Here is a 20,506-nt window from a genome sequence, read left to right on the forward strand (position 1 = left end):
GCGAGATCGTGACCTGGCCGAAGTCGGACGCTTAACCGACTGCGCCACCCAGGCGCCCCAGCTATTGGGATTTTTTTCTAAGGCTGCAAGGTTGGTTTAGCATTTGAAAAGCAATGTAATTCAGTTTAGGAATAGTAGAAAGGAGAACCATATGATCATATTATACAGGGAAAGCATTTGATAAAATTCAACACCTATCATGATAAAAGCACTCCAAAAACTATGAATAGAAAGGAACTTCCTTAATCTGACAAAGTTTATATCACCAAAAGAATTCAATTTTTTAACACCATATTTATACTTAAAGATTAAAATGAACACTTCCCCCAGTGTTTTGACTAAGACAAGTATCACCTCTTCCAGTCAACATAATATTGGATGTTATAGCTAGTGTGAAAAGGCAAAAATACATACATATATGTATATATTCACATATACACACATACATATATATATATATATATGCCTACATAAGGGGCACCTGGCTGGCTCAGTCGGTAGAGCATGTGACTCTTGATCTCAGGGTTGTGAGTTCCAGCCCCGTGTTGGGGTAGAGTTTACTTAAAAAACAAAACAAAACAAAACAAAACAAAAAAACTAGTTAAAGGCGTATAAACTGAAAAAGAAGTAGAACTGATTTTTGACTGATGTGATGTGACTATGTGCATAAATAAGCCCAAAGAACCTAAAACAAACCATTAAAATAAAGACATGATTTGGGGGAAGATTGCTGGATACAAGATCCATACACAGAAATCAGTTGTATTTCTACATGCTACAAACTAACAATTGGACAGTGGATTTTATTTTATTTTATTTTTTTCAACGTTTATTTATTTTTGAGACAGAGAGAGACAGAGCATGAACAGGGGAGGGGCAGAGAGAGAGGGAGACACAGAATCGGAAACAGGCTCCAGGCTCTGAGCCATCAGCCCAGAGCCCAACGCGGGGCTCGAACTCACGGACCGCGAGATCGTGACCTGGCTGAAGTCGGACGCTTAACCGACTGCGCCACCCAGGCGCCCCTGGACAGTGGATTTTAAAATACCATTCACAATGATGCTCAAACTCTTCAAATATCTAGAAATAAATTGAACAAAACATGTGTAAGAACTCTACTCTGAAAACCATAAAATATCGCTGAGAGAAATTAAAGAATACTTTAAAAAATAGATTAAGGGGTGCCTAGCTAGCTCAGTTGATGGAGCATATGACTCTTGATCTCAGGGTTGTGAGTTCAAGCCCCATGATAGCGTAGAGAGTACTTAAAAATAAAATATTTACAAAAGCAAACAAACAGATACTACTTTATTCATGGACTGGAAGACTCAGTAACCTTGTTTTGAAGGCTCTTTGAACTGTAGATTCAGTGAATCCCAGTAAACATCCTAACACGTGTTTTGTTGTTTGAAACAAGTTGATTCTAAAATTTATAGGAAATTTAGAGATGCTGGGATAGAAAATTTTTAGGAGGAACTAAGTTTGAAGGTTTATACTATCAGATTTCAAGACTTACCGGAAAGCTAAAGTAATTAACACAGAGTCGTATCGGTACAGGGATAGACAAATAGAACAATGGGACAGAATAGATTGTGTAAAATGAGACCGACACAAACAAGTGGATTTCCAACAAAAGGAGTCCCGCAGCTCAGTGGGGGAAGGATGGTCATTCGGTAAATGGTGCAATTCCATATCCATATGGGAAAAAGCCTCGCACTGCTCCTTCCCTTGGGTGTTGCCAATGCCTGGAGATATTTTTGGTTGTCAAAACTTGTGAGGTACCACTGGCAAAATCGTCCCTAGCTGAGAACCACTGGCACATAGAAATGTAAAAAGTCCCAGAGCCGAGGGGCGCCTGGGTGGTGCAGTTGGTTAAACGTCCGACTCTTGGTTTCGACTCAGGTCACGATCTCACGGTTCTCGAGTTTGAGCCTTGCATTGAGCTTCGTGCTGTCAGCACAGAGCCTGCTTGGAGTTGATTCTCTGTCTCCCTCTCTCTCTGCCCCTCCCCTGCTTGTGCTGTCTCTCTCTCAAAAATAAATAAACTTTTAAAAAAAGTCACGAAGCTGAACTAGTATAATAGTGCATTAAAAAAATTTTTTTTAATGTTTTATTTAGTTTTGAGAGACAGAGAGAGACAGAACCCGTGTAGGGAAGGGGCAGAGAGAGAGGGAGACACAGAATCCGAAACAGGCTCCAGGCTGAGCTGTCAGTACAGAGCCCAGCGTGGGGCTCGAACTCATAAACTGTGAGATCATGACCTGAGCCGAAGTCGAACGCTTAACTGACTGAGCCACCCAGGTGCCCCAAAGAATTTAGGTTTATGTCTTCTAAAGATACAACCAGAATTCAAGGATGCAGAAAGTATATTCAGATTTTCTGTGATCAGATAATAAAAATGGTGTTTCACTTTGTACATAGTGAACATACCAGTAAGAGCCATGTCCTTTAGTTTGTATGTTATTGAATGAGCTGGTTCCTCTCCACGTTATTAAAATTCATTTGTTCATTACCAACATTTCATTTCATTTTGTGATAAACCTTTTCTCAGCTTTTTATTTATTGGTGACCCCGAGAGCATCATCAATCATGATTCTAGGCATGATAAGAGAAAATAGCTAATAAGACATCCCATATGAATTAAAAAAAAAAAAAAAAAAAAAAAAAGGCAGTCCCCTGGACCCTCTAGAACTTATCCAGAGACAGCAGCAAAGGAACCCACTGAAGACAGTGAGCCATGGCCCTTATCACACCCCAGGGACAACCGCAGTTGCAGGGCCCCAGCCCTGGCTGCTCTCCCAGGCTGTGTGAGTACATCAGCTGATGGGTGAGGAGCCCTGCCTCCCCGTTTTCTGTCTCCTGGGTGAGGCAGTGTCCTGTGACTCAGCCGTTTTCACTGCTGGGAAACCTGCTACTGTCCGCACTCTACATGCCCATGGGCAGGGTGTGGATGGCCCGACTGGTCCATCCACACAGTGGAAAACTGCTCAGCGATAAACCGGGGAGGCCACTGAAACACATGGTGATGTGTAGATTTCACAGGCGTAATACAGAGTGAAAGAAGGCAGAATAGAGAGTACAAACGATTTACGATGAAATCAGAATGGGACTTAGTATAGGGATAGCATCTACCACGGGAGAGCAGAATAGTGGTTTTGGGGGGTACTGACTGGAAGAGAGCCGGCTTGAGGGTGGGAGCCTGTTGGAGTACAGGAATATTCTAGATCTTAATCTGCATGGTGCTTACATATTAAAAAATTATCCCGCTTGGGGCACCTGGGTGGCTCAGTCAGTTTAAGCGTCTGACTTCAGCTTAGGTCACGATCTCACGGTTCCTGGCTTCGAGCCCCAGCTGGGAGCCTGGAGCCTGCTTCAGATTCTGTGTCTCCCTCTCTCTCTGCCCCTCCCCTGCTTGCACTCTGTCTCTTTCTCTCTCAAAAATAAATAAACATTAAAAAAAAAAAAAAAAAATGATCCCGCTCATGCCTGGCTGGCTTGGTCAGTAGAGCATAGGACCCTTGATCACACGGTTGTGAGTTCAAGCCCCACATTGGGTGTAGAGATTACTTAAAGGGAAAAAAAATGAATGTAGTGAGGTCACCAGATTTAAAAAAAAATCATTTACATAACAGTTGTATTTCTATGTACCAGCCCCAACCAAAGTGAAAATGGAATTTAAAATACCATGAATAAAATAATAAGTAAAAAGAAAATACCATGGATAATAACAAAAAAAATCAATGCCTGGGAATAAATATAATCAAAGAGATTTGCAGGGAAAGTTAGACGAAATGGAGACAGATACTACACTTATGGATTGAAAGACTCAACATTGGGAAGATGTCACTGTCTTGAAAATGATCCGTAGATTCATTGGAATTCCAACCAAAATCTGGGACAATGGCTTTCAACATTTTAACTGTTCCAGTTACACACAGAGTCACATACAAAACAAGAACAAAAGTTTTGTGAGACAAGGGCTCCCGGGTGGCTCAGTTGATTTAGCGTCTGACTCTTGATCTCAGCTCAGGTCTTGATCTCAGGATCATGAGTTCAAGCCCCACGTTGGGCTCCGCGTTGGGCAAGAAGCCTACTTAAAAAGTTTTGTGAGACAGTACTTGTCCTGACTACTTAAGATCGCCTTTGATGTTTTCTGTTATATTCTGGCAGGAGTGGGGGACGTTGTATCCATGAGTTTGGGAAGTGAAATTGTGTGGTATTGGCCTTTCTCTGACTTACTTCTCTAAAGCGTAATGCCCTCAAGGGCCATCTGATGGTTCCTGTCATATTCATGATCATATTTTTCATGCCGTTCTGTGTGACCAAATTAGATTCCATGACCCACTAATGGGACAAGACCAGCGGTTTTGGAAATACCATGTGAGGGAAGACCTAGTTGTTCTAGAAAAATCATTGTCCAGCTGAGAGCTGACTGACACAGGGTGGAATTCTAAGGGGCTTGATGGAATGTCAGAGTAGAGATGCCATCCGACCTCGCTGCTGAGACCGTCTCCTCCGGGTGGCCCCCTTCGTGACATAGCCCACCAGGGGGGCCCCTCTCTAGATTAAGCACATCCCACTGGACAGTGTGTCCGCGATTGTCACATGGTATATGCTGTTTATTTTCACTTTTCTGACGTGGCACAGAGTACAGAGGGTTCTGCTGTAACCACTGAACAACCTGTGGGTCAAACCTGGATACCGTGGAAGAATGATCTGGCCTGGGGGTGGGGAGGGGAGCTCGAAAGGAGGTAGACAGTGATAAGCATATAGTACAAGAAGTGGATACAGATCATCTGTAAAAATGGAGAGACAGGGGACGGAGGAAGGACAGGTACATGGAGACAAAGGTCTCATCTTTTATACTTGGGCTGGGGGCGGGGCGTCAATAGACAATGCGTAAATAGCAGTGAATTTCCAGTTGAAAAATTCAGAAATAGAGGTGAGCAAAGTACGCTTGTTATCAGATACCAGGGCCATGATGCCAGCAGAAAAAAAGGCTAGTTAGGGCGAGATCTACGGGGCCACTGGGGTGGGCCTAAGGATCAGGACTTCTGACTTCTAACTTTATAGTTTGAGTACATTATTTGCATGTAATGTGTTATTTTTATTAAGGAAAAGAAGAGTCGTTTCTTTTTTTGTTTTTGTTTTGTTTTAACCGGCTCCTGGCTGCTGCCGTAGGTCAGCAGGGGGCTGACGCTGGGACAGGGACCCACTGTGTGTGCTTGGCCTGCTACTGGCCAGTGCGGGGGGCACAGCAGTGGCTGTGATGGTCCTGGACCCTGCCCTCTGGGGTGCAAACAAGCGACTGGGCGACCAGATCATTCCCAGTTGTGATGGACGCTCTGAAGGAAATACACAGCGTGTGCAGGAGGGACAGAGATCCCTGAATAGGGAGGTCAGGGAGGGGACATCGGTCAGAGCTGGGGCAGAGCCTGGACCCGGAGAGCGGATGAGGGTTTGGGAGAGACGTTCACGCAGCAGACTAGACACTTGGCTGAGGGGGTGGGGGGGTACCTGAGTCCCAGGTCTCTGGCCTGGTGACAGGATGGACCCAGGAGGAGGAACAAGTGTCTCTGGGGTCAGGTTTGCACACAGTGAGTGTGAGGTGCCTGGGAGACATCTGAGGGCCTGTTCTTTCCAACTACCCCTTCTTCCCAATTCTCCTTTCCCACATGGACCTTGTTTCCTGAACCCCAAGTCTGGCTACTAGCCTGAGAGACTGCCATCAGCCCTGCCCCGAAAGCCTTGTCTCTCTCACACACACACCCTGCAACTGAATTTCCTGTGCCTGGACGTGTGCCCCCACCCCTCGTGCCCGCTCCCGTTTGCACACCCAGACCCCTGCCCACTGGCCCCGGTCCTCACGCTTGTCTACACTGAGATGCTGGGACGTTCGCCCAGGGATGCCAGCAGAAGCCGATGCTGTCTCCTCACCACCCTCCGGCCACTGTGCTTCGTGGCCGGACATAAAGGATCACGTGACAGGTGCAGGCCCGGCTGGGGGAGAGGGGGGCGGCTGGGGTGTGGTCATCATCTCCTCATTTGACAGAGGTGGCCCAGCGTGGGCTGTCATCGCTGTAGGTGGCAGAGCTCCAGGTGGACCCCAGGTCGGCCCGAAGCTGGGACCTCAGTGTGGGAGGGGTCGGCACCGCCTGGACTCCAGGAACCCCACACCACCAGGGTCTCCGTAACAAGTAGTAGTTAGTAATGGTGACTGCGGCCGCGGGCGGGTCACGGGGGGGCCCTGGGTGCGCTCCTCCTCAGATCTTACTTCCTGCTGGCTCCAGGCAGAGCTCGCCAAACGTTTTATGCTGCCCTACCCCATTTTTAGAAAATATTGTGTTTGCCAATCTTATTTATTTTTTGAGAAAGAGCACAAGCAGGGGAGGAGGGGCAGAGAGAGAGGCAGGGGATCTGAAGCGGGCTCTGTGCTGATGCAGGGCTCGAACTCACAAACCCTGAGGTCATGACCTGAGCCGAAGTCAGACATTTAACCAGCTGAGCCACCCAGGCGCCCCGCCCTTTTAGAAAATTGAAAGGTTGTATACCCTCTAGCGCATTTTCAAGGTGACAGCTAAACCTTGTCTTCCTGAATTCAAGTCGCTGCAGAGGATATAATTTCTGGTGTGCATGAATATTGATATTTCCAAACGGATTGGTGCCACCTTCCCTTCCAAGTATCTAATGCAATCCATATAACTGCTGTGATTTGCTGTCTGCAATTTCAGTTTAAAGGGGAAAAAAAAGTGAACGAGCTGTTCCTTTGCAGTCAGGAATTTCACGTTATGCCTTGAACTTTGTCCTTGAACTTCTGTTTACACTTCCCCTGCAGAATTCTGTCTACCAAAGGATGTGTCAGCAACCCAAACACGCACAGAAATCCAAATTTTAATGGTCGTGTAGCTTCCGTTGGCCGAAAGGTTGTAAAATGTGAAAATACTTTCCTGTGGATTTTTTAAAAAGACGAGCCCACAATTGACTCGAAACATTTCATACACCAGGCATTTGCATGGGTAGTTATTAAACATTAAAAATAAAGTAAGTGCTGTGTTGGAAATGAGTCTCCGAGTGAGCTAGACAGGCATCCCCAGCACTTTCGTGTATCCTGGATGAGTGTGAATTACCTCAGGAAGGAGTCAGGGTCCAGCGTCAATGCTGCCTCAGTTTTTAAGACTCAGATGCTGAGAATTTCCCTGCACAAAGCGGCAGCTAGGCAAGGAAGCTTTTGTTGCAGCAACACCCGCCCAGTCAACTCGCGAGCTTCTTCCAAGGTACGTGCCCAAAACCTCTCTGACCTCACCGCAGAGAGCACACAGGACTGTTAGCTCCGTCCTCAGGGCTGGTGAAAAATCTAGGAGGGGAGCCACCAGACTTGCAAATTACCCCGTGGTCCACGTCTCCTCGCATCCATTCCCACGTTTCAGCTGCCCTTTCTTTGGAGCCCAGGAGGGTACCCGCACTTACGCTGCAGCCCTAACTCTAAATTTTGGGAAGATTCAGAAAGAAAGTTGGGGGGGGGGGGATGTGCCTTGCTTCTGAGAAGCAGGTTGGACGACTGCATCCGGGGATGCTTGGCTGGTCTGCTGGTGGCTTGAGGGGAGGAGGAGAGGGAGCTCAGAAGCCTCTGGCAACTGAGCCTTTACACCTTCCCGGGACTTTGTGGCCTGGGAGCTGCTTGTAACCCTACAGGGGCGCGGCCCCCAGGGTTTCTCATTCCTGGCTACTTGGCAGAATCCTCTGGGCGATTCAAAAAGCCGCCTGGGCTCCCATTCTCTGGGCTAGGTAGGCCAGCGCAGGTCTTGCTTAAAGCGATCCCCAGTGATTCTGGCTGTGGTGTGCCCATTGCGCCAACTGGACACCGAAACGCGGAGGGGTGGGGCTTGTAGGGGGCTCCTGGCGCAGGACCTGACGCCTCTCTTCCCCCGCAGTGTACCACTGGGTGGAGATGCGGACCAAGATGCGCATCATGGGCTTCCGGGGCACGGTCATCAAGCCGCTGAATGAGGACGCGGCCGCCGAGCTGGGCGCCGAGCTGCTGGGTGAGGCCACCATCTTCATCGTGGGCGGCGGCTGCCTGGTGCTGGAGTACTGGCGCCACCAGGCGCACCAGCGTCACAAGGAGGAGGAGCAGCAGGCCGCCTGGGACGCGATGCGGGACGAAGTGGGCCGCCTGGCCCTGGCGCTGGAGACCCTGCAGGCACAGGCGCAGGCACAGACGCAGGCCGCGCCTGCGCAGAGCGCGCTGGAGGAGCTGCAGGCGCAGATGCGAGAGGTGCGCGCCCAGCTCTGCGCCCGGGATGCGCCCCAAGCAGCATCCGTGCCCCAGGTGGTATCCGCGTCCAAGGCAGTGTCCGCATCCAAGGGTCAGGAGTCTGCCGAAGTCTGAACTTGGACGTGGTTGTGTGTGCTGTGATGTGGCCTTCTCCCCACACTATCCCTGCCTGTGCTGGCCCAGCGGAAACCACCGGGATCTTGATGGAACTTGGATTCGGTCATCCCCTACTGATCAGTGGTACCTTCCGCCGGGACCGGCCCCCAGCAGGTGAAGCTCCAACAAGGCTTCCTCCAGCTCGTGGGTACAGTCCACAGCGCTCATCACTGCACCCCCACCCCAAACCACACAGACCTATGGGGTCCCAGCCTGGACAACGGGCTGAGTCTTCTGGCAGGAGAAAAAAGGGACCCCCGACTTGAGCCGAATCAAGCTGTTTCCTCCCCACCCTCCCATCCCCCCACTTACCTGATAAGTGTCACCTTTCCCCGGGACTCTCATCCTTTTCACCGGAACACCCCCTTCCCCTCGTCAACAGGTACAGGCCACTATAAAGAAATGCTGTGTCTTTCAGTGACTTTCTGTCCCCCTCATCTAAGGTGGGTTCCAGCTGGGCATCACCACTCTCTCTGAGGGGAAGAAAAGGCGGATCTTGGCTTGCAGTCGATCCACTGAATGTTATACGCCCTCCCCCTAACCTGATCTGTGGTGCCCTACCAAGACCCCAAGTGGAATATTCCAACAGATTCCCCCCAGCCCGCAAGCCTAGTCCACGGCGCAGCCCGCCCGGATGACTGCAGGGCCTTCAGTGGCAGTGCTCTCCCAAAACCCCTTCCGTGGCGGAAAAGTCGACCCCGCCTCTGGCCAATCCAACTTCAGCCTGTGGACCTGCCTTCAGGGCCCACGAGCCTTTCCTGCCGTCCTTCCCCACCTTCCGCTCTGTGTTCTTCAGTCGCCTGTCAGAGGCCTGCCAACCATGGGCTAGATGATCACATTCCTCGGCTTCCATCCAAATCTGGGGACCTGGGTGCCCTTGCCCTTCTCCTCTGGGGCTCCGGGCTGGCCCACCAGCCCCCCTTCATGCAGTAGTACCCCCGGGCCTTCATTGCCTCCCGTCCCACCTCCATCCCACTGGTCTAGGCCACCAGTTGGTCTTAACCTTTATTCGTTTCCTGGGGCTAGCATACCCAGTGACCACAGACTTGATTTGCCATCTCACGGTTCTGGAGGCGCCAGAGATCCGAAATCAAAGTGTCAGCGGGGCCACACCCGTCCGAAGGCGCTACGGGAGGATCTTCCCTTGCCTCTTCTAACTTTTGGTGACTTCAGGCATTCCTTGGCTTGTGGCCGCAGATCTCCAGTCTCTGCGCTCTCTTTGCGTGGCCTTTGTTTCCTCCTCTGTGTCTGGTAAAGACACCTGTCATTGGATTCAGGGCCCGCCCTAAATCTAGGATGACTTCACTTCAGGATCCTTAACTTATTTACAGAGGTGGGGGTTTTTTTCCCCCCAGATATGCTCGCAGTCACACATCCCATGGTTTACTATGTGGACATGTCTCTGGGGGAGTCAGCATTCGGCCCGCTACACCTCCCCACCCCAAGAGAGCGCTGGGACTCTTGCCAGCCCCACAGGACGTTTGGCCTTCCCCACAAGAGTGATCGGAACAGTCCAGGAACCGTCCTTTACTACCTGGTGTCTCTTCCAGGAATCTCCCTGATGTGGGAGGGGCGTGGGTCCCACCAGTCCACCAGTCTGCCTTCTGCGCTTCAGACTGTAGACGTTGTCTGGAATAATCTTCAGGGTGTGTCTGAGAACACAGGGACCTCCAAAATGAGTACAACGAGACGCGTTAGGATTAGAGAAGCTGACGTGCGTGCGTGGGCAGTCATCCTGTGATCCCTTTCCCAGACTGGAACCCTGAGGCCCAGGAGAAGCAAGGGGACTGGCCCAAGTCCCCAAAGTCCAAGGCGGTGAAGTAGTAAGAGCAGAGTGGGGGCACGGGGTGCACAGGGAAGGGAATGGAGGGGGCTGCAGGATGCTTGAGGGTACTGATGCCAGAGGAGGAAGAGAGAGGGGCAGGAAGGCAGTGACTGAGGAGGGGTGTTGGTTAGGGCTCTACACAGAGGCCCAAAGCATTTCCCAGAGGAGGTGTTGAGGGTCGGGGGGCCCTCAGTTCCTAGCCACAGTGGCCCCAGAGCACACCTGAAATCTTAGCATTTAATGAATGGGATTAGATCCAAGATCCATCTTACTTGGGCCCGGTTCCCAGAAGCCGTAGGTGAAGGGGGAGGGGCCGGCTTCCTCTCACCTTTGTCCTCCCTCACCTCGCTTCCAGGGGGCCAGGGACCAGAGTGGGGGCCCGGAGGGTGATCTGCCCAGGTAGAAAACCAAGAAACATGGGTTCTGAAGCATCATCTTAATTCTTTCTAGAAGAGGGGGAGAAGCGGATGTGGAGGGTGTCCTGGGTGGAGGTGTCTTTAAAATTGGAAGTGGCCTTGGGCTCCTGGGTGGCTCAGTCCGTTGAGCATCCCGACTCTTGGTCCCGGTTCAGGTCATGATCTCGTGGTTCGTGGGTTCAAGCCCCGAACTGGAATTCTCTCTCTCCCTCTCTTGTCTTTTCCCCTTCCCTGCTCGTGCTCGCTCGCTCTTTCTCAAATAAATAAACCAATCAAAAAATCATAAAATTGGAAATGACCCGAGTGGATAAAGGAGGAGAAGATGGAGAGAGAGACCACTGTCTGCAGGGGTGATGGGCAGAGCTGGGTGAGCAGCCTCAGTGCCTGGTTTCCATGGCTACTCCCGGGGGTCCACTCTGGCACTGACCCACCTCTGGAGCACAGGCTGCCGGAGGCAGGGACCGCGATGCTCCTCACCCCCCCACACACCCATTATGTCAATAGATAAGTGGCTACTAACAGTATTTTTTTTTCATTTCATTCATGAGGACATTGAGGCACAGAAAGGGGGAGTCACCTGCCCAAGATCACGCAGGCAGGGAAGAAGCAACATGGGACCTGGAGAGGGGCAGTCTCCACCACAGCCCAAGCTCCTAACCCCTGCCCAATCTTGACCCTGACGTGGCATTGCTGTCACAGCTCTGTGACTCAGCACTCAGCCCCGCATGTCCTTCCATGTGGCCAGTCCTTGTGGGAGGCAGTGGCTTCACCCACTGTGTGAGTGTTGGGGGGCGGGTAGGATCAGGGTGTGTGGAAATGCAAGGAGTCCCCTCTCAAAGTGCACGAGGCGGAGGCTGGAGGATTTGGTCATCATTCCGGTTTCCTACTAGCTAAACTTTTGTGTACCTTTGCGACTTGGGGAGAGGGGTAGAATAAATATGCAAATGAGGTCGGTTGTCTTCAAGTTGATGTATTTTTTAATATATATTTAAAAAAAATATGGGGCGCCTGGGTGGCGCAGTCGGTTAAGCGTCCGACTTCAGCCAGGTCACGATCTCATGGTCTGTGAGTTCGAGCCCCGCGTCCGGCTCTGGGCTGATGGCTCAGAACCTGGAGCCTGTTTCCGATTCTGTGTCTCCCTCTCCCTCTCTGCCCCTCCCCCGTTCATGCTCTGTCTCTCTCTGTCCCAAAAAAAATAAATAAACGTTGAAAAAAAAAATTAAAAAAAAAAAATCTCGGGGGGGGGCGCCTGGGTGGCTCATTCGGTTAAGCGTCCGACTTCCACTCAGGTGACGATCTCGTGGTTCGTGAGTTCGAGCCCCGCGTCGGGCTCTGGGCTGATGGCTCAGAGCCTGGAACCTGCTTTGGATTTGTGTCTCCCTCTCTCTCTCTGTCTGTCTCTCTCTCGCTGTCTCTCCCCCACTCAAGTTCTGTCTCTGTCTCTGTCTCTCTCTCTGTCTCTCTCAAAAATAAATAAACATTAAAAAAAATTTTTTTTTAATCTCAGGGCACCTGGCTGGCTCAGTCGGTGTCGTGAGTTCAAGCCCCACGTTGTGTGTAGAGATTACTTGAATAAATAAAAGCTTTAAAAAAAAAATCCGTTAACCTGAGGGAAAAAAGTGTCTTTTTTAATTTTTTTCCCCACTTTCGCTCAGGTGTCCACTGTGTGTCCGGCCCTGTTCTATGTCGTGCCGAGGTCCCAGGCAGTGACCAAGACAGCCCAACCCTGCCCTCGTGGAGCTCACAGTCCAGTGGGGGGACCCGCCCAGTCAGACGTTTCTTTTTCCAATGTTAGCCTGCCCCGCGGTGATGAGGGAAGAAGGGGCCTTACTGAATCCAGACCCCTCCCACCTGAGGGACTCAGGACTAGGGTGGAAAAAAACAGAAACCCATTTACTCCGCCTCTCCCATCTGGCGGGCCCTGTTGTCCCCTGCCTTGGTTTCCCAGTGGGGCAGGCCCTTGCCTGGAGAAAGCCACCCCTAGAGACAATGGACTTCACTCAGCCCCTGCCTGATTCATGGGCCCACGTGACCATCTCTGTGCTAGCCACTGTGACTCTTGAGTGGCCAGGCCTGGGCCCCCGGCCCCAGTGGACAGCAGGAGGGGAGCATGCCCAAAGGAGAATGGAGTGGACATCCTCCACTCTGTCGTTAGACAAATGTTTACCGAGCACCTATTGTGTGCCTGGCCCCATTCTAGTAGCTGGGAACCAGCCAGGACCGAGATCAGGCTTCTCCCCATCTCGGAGCTGACATCTAGTGCAGGGGATGAACAGTCAAGAAGTAAAGGGCTAGTCCAGTGGCAGAGTTCTGGGGGTGATGGTGGTGGCTCATTTAAATCAGGGTGGCTCTTCTGAGATGAGCCCCAAAGGCAGCTGTAAGAACTCCACTGGCAGAGTTGAGTCTTTGCGATGGATATCCTATGGCCTTCAGGAATGAAAGTATTTACCCCCTGGCCCTTGACGTGAAGAGTTCACTGCTCCCCCCCCCCCCGGGGGCTCCTGGCTGACTCAGTCGGAAGAGGGTGCCACTCTTGACCTCAGGGTCATGAGTTGGAGCCCCACGTTGGGCACAGAGGTTCCATAAATCAACACAAAAAGAGTTTACTGACCCACGGAATAGAGTGAGCAAGGGGAATCAGGGGTGGGAGCGAAGGCTGGCACCTCGTCTCATTTGGCACAGCTCTGGAGGCTCGTCCCAGCTCTGGGCAGCCCACAGGATTGACTGAAGCATCGCGCCTCAGCCACGGCCGACCCAGCCCAGCTTCCCTCCCCTCCCACCTGCACGCGTCTCGTTCCCCAAAGATTCCGCCATAACCCTACGGCGCACAGATCTCAAGTCTGCATGTCAGCCAGGGCAGCGAGCCACAGCGGGAAGCAGAGCTCATACAGTCCGCCATACACGTATTTATAGAATTCACAGTTCACACTCTGTATGTGTTCTGAGTATGGCATAATCCGTGCATTATGTGGCCTAGTATATAACGGAATATAAAAATACTTTTATGTAATCTGTAACATAGTACTGTATAATATATAATTATTATTATTATTATACTGTAGAATATATATACAGTATAGGGGCGCCTGGGTGGCTCAGTCGGTTAAGCGTCTGACTTCAGCTCAGGTCACGATCTCATGGTCCGTGAGTCCGAGCCCCACATCGGGCTCTGGGCTGATGGCTCAGAGCCTGGAGTCTGCTTCCGGTTCTGTGTCTCCCTCTCTCTCTGCCCCTCCCCCGTTCATGCTCTGTCTCTGCCTCAAAAATAAATAAACGTTAAAAATATATATATATATATATATATATAGATATACAGTATATATATATACACATATATATACAGTATATATAGGTGTATGTGTGTGTGTGTGTATATATATATATATATATATATATATACTGTGTGTGTACCCACTGGGATGAAAATTTCACCAAATACCCTTAATATATGCAGTGCAGTCTGATATTTCGTATTGTATTTTCACGAGAAAAACTACAGATACACGTGTCACATATATACCTCGTATGTATCATAAACATATAGAAATTATCGTATGTAATATATAACACATATGTCAACGTCATATGTTAGATGTTATATATATTGTCAGAACATAAGTTTCTCTAAACAATAATTGCTCTTACCATATGTGTTGCATTCTGGTACTTTTCTCTTGTATTCTGTTCCATAAAGAAAGGCATATGCATATGTATGTATTATACAAACCTACATAGAGTGGGCTCCTTGAGCCTTTGGCTTTTATTCCAGGCGAGGCACATGAGCCACAGGGAGCTCTGCGCAGAGGAGGGACGTGAGCTGACCTGGGATCCCCCCCCCGACAGAGGCTCTAAGGGGCAAAGCTGGAGGTTGTCAGCCCAGTGGAGAGACGACCGTGTTTGTCCATGGTGGCGGGACCAGGCAGAGACAGTGGAGGTGGGGGGAAGTGGGGTTCTGAGCATACTAATATTTCAGAGGTGGGGCAGACAGGATTTGCTGAGCGATGGGACTTGGGGGAGCCATTGACAGCCTCAAGGTTTTTGTTCTGTGCACCTCGAAGGGAAACGCTGTCATGTCCTAAGATGGGGAGGCCGTAGCAGGACCAGGCACGAGGAAATAGTCAGAGCCCCTGCCCTTGCCCATCCCCCGGTCGCTTTAGATTTGGGCGGCAGGTTTTTGCTATTCTGAATTGTAGCCAGCGAGGGCTGGAAAGGCAGTTCTCATCCTTGGTAACCTCTGACGTCACTGAGCTCGCCCTCGTGCTGTGTCACTGACCTTCTTTATCTCGACTCCCCCCATCAAGGAACGCTCCTGGTGTCCACTTGGGACCCCCCAGAGAAAGGAGGAAGTGGAGGTGGCGGGCTTGGACTTGGGACCCTGGTTTTAGAGTAAGATCCCCTCGCCCTGGAACGGCGGTGCTCAGGCCATGCTCCACCAGGTAAGGGCGGTTGTGACCTGGAGGGAGGCAGGTCACCGAGCCTTCTGTCCCATCTGATGTGTCCACCTAGCTCAAAGGGCACATCCTCCCAGCTGTAACCACTATCCTGAATTCTGGCACTGTAGATTAGATTTGCCCGTTTCTGAACTTTGTATCAGTGGACTCTATGGAATGTTCCTTTTTTTTTTTTTTTTTTGATCTGGCTTCTTTTGCTCAACATAGTATCTGAGAGATGTATCTGTGTTGTTCTGTGTTGCAATTGTCTGTTCTTCTTTGTTGCCAGTGGGTGGGTTACCGGTGACCGGTTGGCCAGCAGGCAGATCTCTGGGCTTTCCCTGTTAGGGGCAAAGCTCCTAGGACTGGTCTGGCACAAGGCTTGGGTGGGCATTGCGCTTGGGTATATGTAGGGGTGGGATTGCTGAGTCATAGCACGAGAGTATGTTTACCCTTTGGAGAAACCGCCAGTTTTCAAAAAGTAATTGACCCTACGGTATGCTGTTCTCCTCCCAATCCTCCCCCACCCCAGCCTGTATGAAAGTTCCAGCAGCTTCTTATCCCGGACAATGCTTCATGTTGACAGTCTTGCCTTTTTCCTTTCAGGCTTTCCTTCCTTCCTTCCTTCCTTCCTTCCTTCCTTCCTTCCTTCCTTCCTTCTTTCCTTTCCCCCTCTTTTTTTAAAATGTTTATTAATTTTTTTTAATGTTTGTTTATTTTTGAGAGAGACAGAGAGAGAGACAGAGCATGAGCAGGGGAGGGGCAGAGACAGAGGGAGACATAGAATCTGAAGCAGGCTCCAGGCTCTGAGCGGTCAGCACAGAGCCCAACGTGGGGCTTGAACTCACAAGCCGTGAGATCATAACCTGAGCGGAAGTCAGACGCTCAACTGACTGAGCCACCCAGGTGCCCCAAATGTTTATTTATTTTTGAGAGAGATAGACATAACGTGAGCAGGGGAGGGGCAGAGAGAGAGAGAGAGAGAGAAACACACAGCCTGAAGCAGGCTCCAGGCTCTGAGCTGTCAGCACAGACCCTGACTCAAGCCTTGAACTCGTGAGCCGTGAGTTCATGGCCTGAGCCAAAATCAAGAGTCAGAGGCTTAACTGACTGAGCCACCCAGGAACCCACCCTTCCTCCCTCCCTTCCTTCCTCCCTCCCTTCCTCCCTCCCTCCCTTCCTTCTTCCTTCCTTCCTTCCTTCCTTCCTTCCTTCCTTCCTTCCTCCCTTCCTCCCTCCCTTCTTTCTTCCTTCCTTCCTTCCTTCCTTCCTTCCTTCCTTCCTTCCTTCCTCCCTCCCTCCCTTCTTTCTTTCTTCCTTCCTTCCTTCCTTCCTTCCCTCCCTCCCTCCCTCCCTCCCTGCTTTCCTTCCTTCCTTCCTTCCTTCCTTCCTTCTTTCCTTCCTTCCTTTTCTTTTTTCTCTCCCCTCTCATTTTAACCATCCTGGCAAGTATGTAGAGGTATTTTACCGTGGTTTCAATTGATCTTTCTCAGATGAGTATTGGTGTCGAGCATCTTTACATGAGCTGACCGGTGATTCTTAGTATTTTGTTTTGTGAAGTATCTGTTCCATTCTTTTGTCCATTGTGTAAGTTTCCTGTGGCTGCCGTTACAAACTACAAAGCTCGCTGGCTTAATACAATACGTCTGTATTCTCTAACCGTTCTGGATGACAGGAAACCGAAACCGGGGTCATCGGACTGAAATCAAGGTGTCGGCAGGTCAGTCCTCCCTCCCTTAAGGGGAGAAACGTGTTCCTTGCCTCTTCCAGCTGCTGGCGCCCCCCTGCCCCGCCCCCGCCAGCGTTCCAGGGCGGCCACATCCCTCTGGTCTCTGCCTCTGTCTTCACGTGGCTTTCTGCTCTGTGCATCCGTGTCGTTTCTCCCGTCTTTTATGAGGACACTTGTCACTGGGGTTAGGGCCCACCTGGGTAATCCAGGATAACCTCCCCATTTCAAGATCCTTAATTAACCTCATCACATCTGCAAAGTCCCTTTTGCCATATGAAGTGAGACTCACAGGTTCTGGGCATTGGGATGTGGACATGTTGGGGTCTGTTACCCAATGTACCACAGCCCCTATTTGTAGGCTGCTCGGTCTTTCTCCTAGTGACTCGTAGGTGCCCTTCCTAGAATCTGCATACCACCCCTTGGCCCCTTGCTTGAGGTGGGGACATTTTCTGGCCGACCTCTCATGGGAGCCGAGGAGTAAGAAGCTTGGCAGGGGGGACATGGGCTGTGCTTCTGGATGGTCCCTAACTGGTTTGGCATATTTTCAGCTGCTTATTGGACACTCGAATTCCTTTGAGAAATGCCTGCATTCCTTGTCCCTAATGCTTGTTTAGGGTGTCTTTTGTCCTACAAAAGTTTTTGGTTTTTGTTTTTGTTTTTTAGTTTTGATAAACCAGGTTTTCTCATCTTTTCTTTTATGGCTCTTACTTTCCCTCCCTTGTTCAGGAAGAGCTCCTTCACCCCAAATTATAAGCATCCATAATTATGGTTGCTTATGGTTGCTTGTAAGTATGGGATGATTATGACCCCCCAGTTTGCAGAGGAGGAAACTGAGGCACAGAGGAACTGAATCTCTTGCATTTCGCATTTATTGGGTCCCAGGCCCCTTATGAAGGATTTTGCAAGAACCACGTCTTTGAATCTTTGAATCTCCTGCTGTTGGGGGTCCCCCGAACCACCTCAGGCTCAGTGATTTGCTAGAAGGACTCACAGGACTCAGAAAAGCTGAGTCATGTTGATTCCAGAAAAGGGATACAGATTAAAATCAACAAAGGGAAGAAGGTGCATGGGGTATAGAGTCCAGGAGAGACAGGGTGCAAAGGGAACAGCATGTGCAAAGGCCCAGAGATGCAAGTGAGAAGGAAATTCGTAAAAACAATTTTTTAACGTTCCTCTTAGAGTGTGTGGCTTAGTGCGGCAGGAACGAGGGGTCGGCGACCAGGTTACAGAGGGCCTGGGCCACGGAAAGGAGAGCAGGCACGGAAAGGAGGCCCTGCGTGACCGGAGACCCGAGGACACTGGTCTGTACTGGTCCGCACAGAAATGCATTCCATTCCGGTCATCTCTTTGTTTCCCAGTCATTCTTTTCTGCATATTTCAAGCCACAGCAGGCTCTCTACAGAAAACTCACCAACACTGAAAAACATAAAATGGAATGATAAAAATCACCTGTAATCCCACTATCCAGAGATGACCACCATTAACTTCTAGCCACGTTTCCCGTCCTCTGCGCGCACGCACGCATGTGTGTGTAGAGAAAAGAAGTTATGCGTTGTATGTGTGTTGGTAGATATACACATATGTACAAAGTGAGAATTGTCCTGTAGAGTGCTCTGTATCCATCTTTTAAGTGATCAGTAAAGAGTCTCAGAGGAGAGGGCTTCACCCTTGGCCAGGTGAGGGCTGTTTTTGTTTGTTTGTTTTTAACGTTTTTTTGTTTTGAGGGCATGAGCAGGGGAGGGGCGGAGAGGGAGGGAGACACAGAATCCAAAGCAGGCTCCAGGCTCTGAGCTGTCAGCACAGAGCCCGACGCGGGGCTCAAACCCACGAACCGTGAGATCATGACCTGAGCCAAAGTCGGACGCTCAACCAGTCGACTGAGCCACCCAGACGCCAGGCAGGTCCATTTGTGAGCTGGTCTCCAGAGGAACGCTGGCTTCAGCAGCAGTTCTGGAGGGGAGGGTGTCCCCATAAGAGGTACAGAATGTGCAGACATGGCCACCATGGGGAGTGTCCCCGAGGGCCCTAGGGAGCCCTGCCAGCTTCCCCTTTTTGTTTCCTTTGTTAGTTTTGGTTATTGAAGAGAGTCCAGCGCAGGACGATGGTGTGGGTAGGGTGAAGGGGTCTAGGGGAGGATGCCGAGGTCCCCAGGGATTGGACACAGCAAAGCCGATAGCATCCCAAGATCTCAGAAGGGCACCAGGAGTCCATCCCAGTTGAGTGGGGGCAAGAACCGTAGCCGTAGGTCAAGGGCAGAGCCGCTGTGGCCTTGCGGCACAACGGGAGAGATGTGCCCCACTGTGCCCTTTCTCCCATCGCCATCCTCCCTGGTGGGCACTGCCCAAAGTGAGTGCCCGCCAGAATACAGAGGACCGCTTCGCCCAGATGCCATCCCTGCCTCCTGGGAGCAAAGATGGGCAAGAATGGAGAGAGCGAGGGGCGCCTGGCTCGAGGCGTTTGCCTCGCAAACGTCCCCAGAAATCCCTTCCATCCTGTGTCCCTCGTGGCTGCTTGGCCACCCCAGAGGGGCCAGACCTCCCTTTAGCCCACATCGTGCTCACCTTTGGAGGGATGGAGCCTTCCATGCAGGAATGGGAGCCTCAGGAGAAAGGGAGCTCCAGGGGAGAGAGGTGTAAGGGAGGGTGAAGGAGCCTCCAGCTGGAGGAGACCAGAGGAGGCTCGTGGTGGGAGACCTGTACCTGAGAAGATAAGGAGTGGGCACTCCCAGCCTGCATCTGGCTGCCCCTGGTTGATGCCTATGGCATCACATGGCGGCCACAGCACGTGGGGGGAAACAGTCTGTATCTTCTATTTGCCCATCAGCAGACTGTTAGGTAACTCCCTGAGTACTTGTAGGGTAATACAGAATCATTATGTTAATGTTTCACTTGTAGGGTAATACAGAAGGTATCTGTTCATGTTTTACCACGAACAGAAGCCTTTGTTAAATTCATAAGTGATCAATGGATCTTTGTTATGCTACCAAGGTGACTCTGGGTGGGGCTGGTGGAAATACCTAAAATAAGATTATGACTGAGCCAGCCTGATTTTCTGGTTCAAGCACATAGCCATTCCTCTTGCCTACCTGAGGGGCCTGAGTGCCAGAAGGAAAGCATTCTTTTCCCATGGAATCTGCGCAGTCCCTCCTACACCTCACCTGCTGTGTATCTTTTATAATAAAGCCGCAATTGTAGGTAGAACGTTTTCAGGGTGTTCTCGAACCTGAGGGGGTTTGTGGGAGCCCCCCAATCTGTAGCCATTTGGTCAGAAGCGCGGGTGGCTTGGGAACCCCACTCGTGGCTGCTACCTGGAGTTCAGGCAGTCTTGTGGGACTGAGCCTTTACCCTGTGGAGTCCACACTAACTCTGGATGATTATTGTCAGAACTTCATGGCAGTACACTGTGCTTGTTGGCCAGCTGGGGGTGAAACAGAGCAGTACCTAGATGGGTTTCTCATTACCAAATTATCTTTTCTTGCTAAATTGACAAAATATACATCACATAAAATAGATCATTGTAGCCATTTTAAGTATACAATTCAGTGGCGTTCAGTACATTCACAACTGTGTGTAACCATCACCACCGTCTTTGTCCAGAACTTTTTTCATCATTCCCAACAGAAATTCAGTATCTCTTAAACAACTGAGTTACTTTTTTTTTTCCCCCTACAAATAT

At 50.4% G+C, this 20,506-nt stretch overlaps 1 protein-coding gene across 2 annotated transcripts in view; it reads left to right on the forward strand.

The window, feature by feature from the left end:
- OPA3 (outer mitochondrial membrane lipid metabolism regulator OPA3) overlaps positions 1 to 20,506 on the forward strand; it is a 74,675-nt gene that overhangs the window by 41,181 nt on the left and 12,988 nt on the right. Inside the window, exon 2 of one of the 2 annotated variants that reach the window (XM_045440877.1) lies at positions 7,932 to 11,621. The exons of the other annotated variant lie outside the window; for it this stretch is intronic. Coding sequence (XP_045296833.1) covers positions 7,932 to 8,389 — 458 coding nt within the window. The 3' untranslated portion in view covers positions 8,390 to 11,621. Of the gene's footprint in view, positions 1 to 7,931; positions 11,622 to 20,506 lie in introns of those variants that run through there. 2 annotated transcript variants of the gene reach the window in all.

This window comes from Leopardus geoffroyi, chromosome E2 (genome assembly GCF_018350155.1).
Source record: "Leopardus geoffroyi isolate Oge1 chromosome E2, O.geoffroyi_Oge1_pat1.0, whole genome shotgun sequence".
Lineage (NCBI taxonomy): Eukaryota > Metazoa > Chordata > Mammalia > Carnivora > Felidae > Leopardus > Leopardus geoffroyi.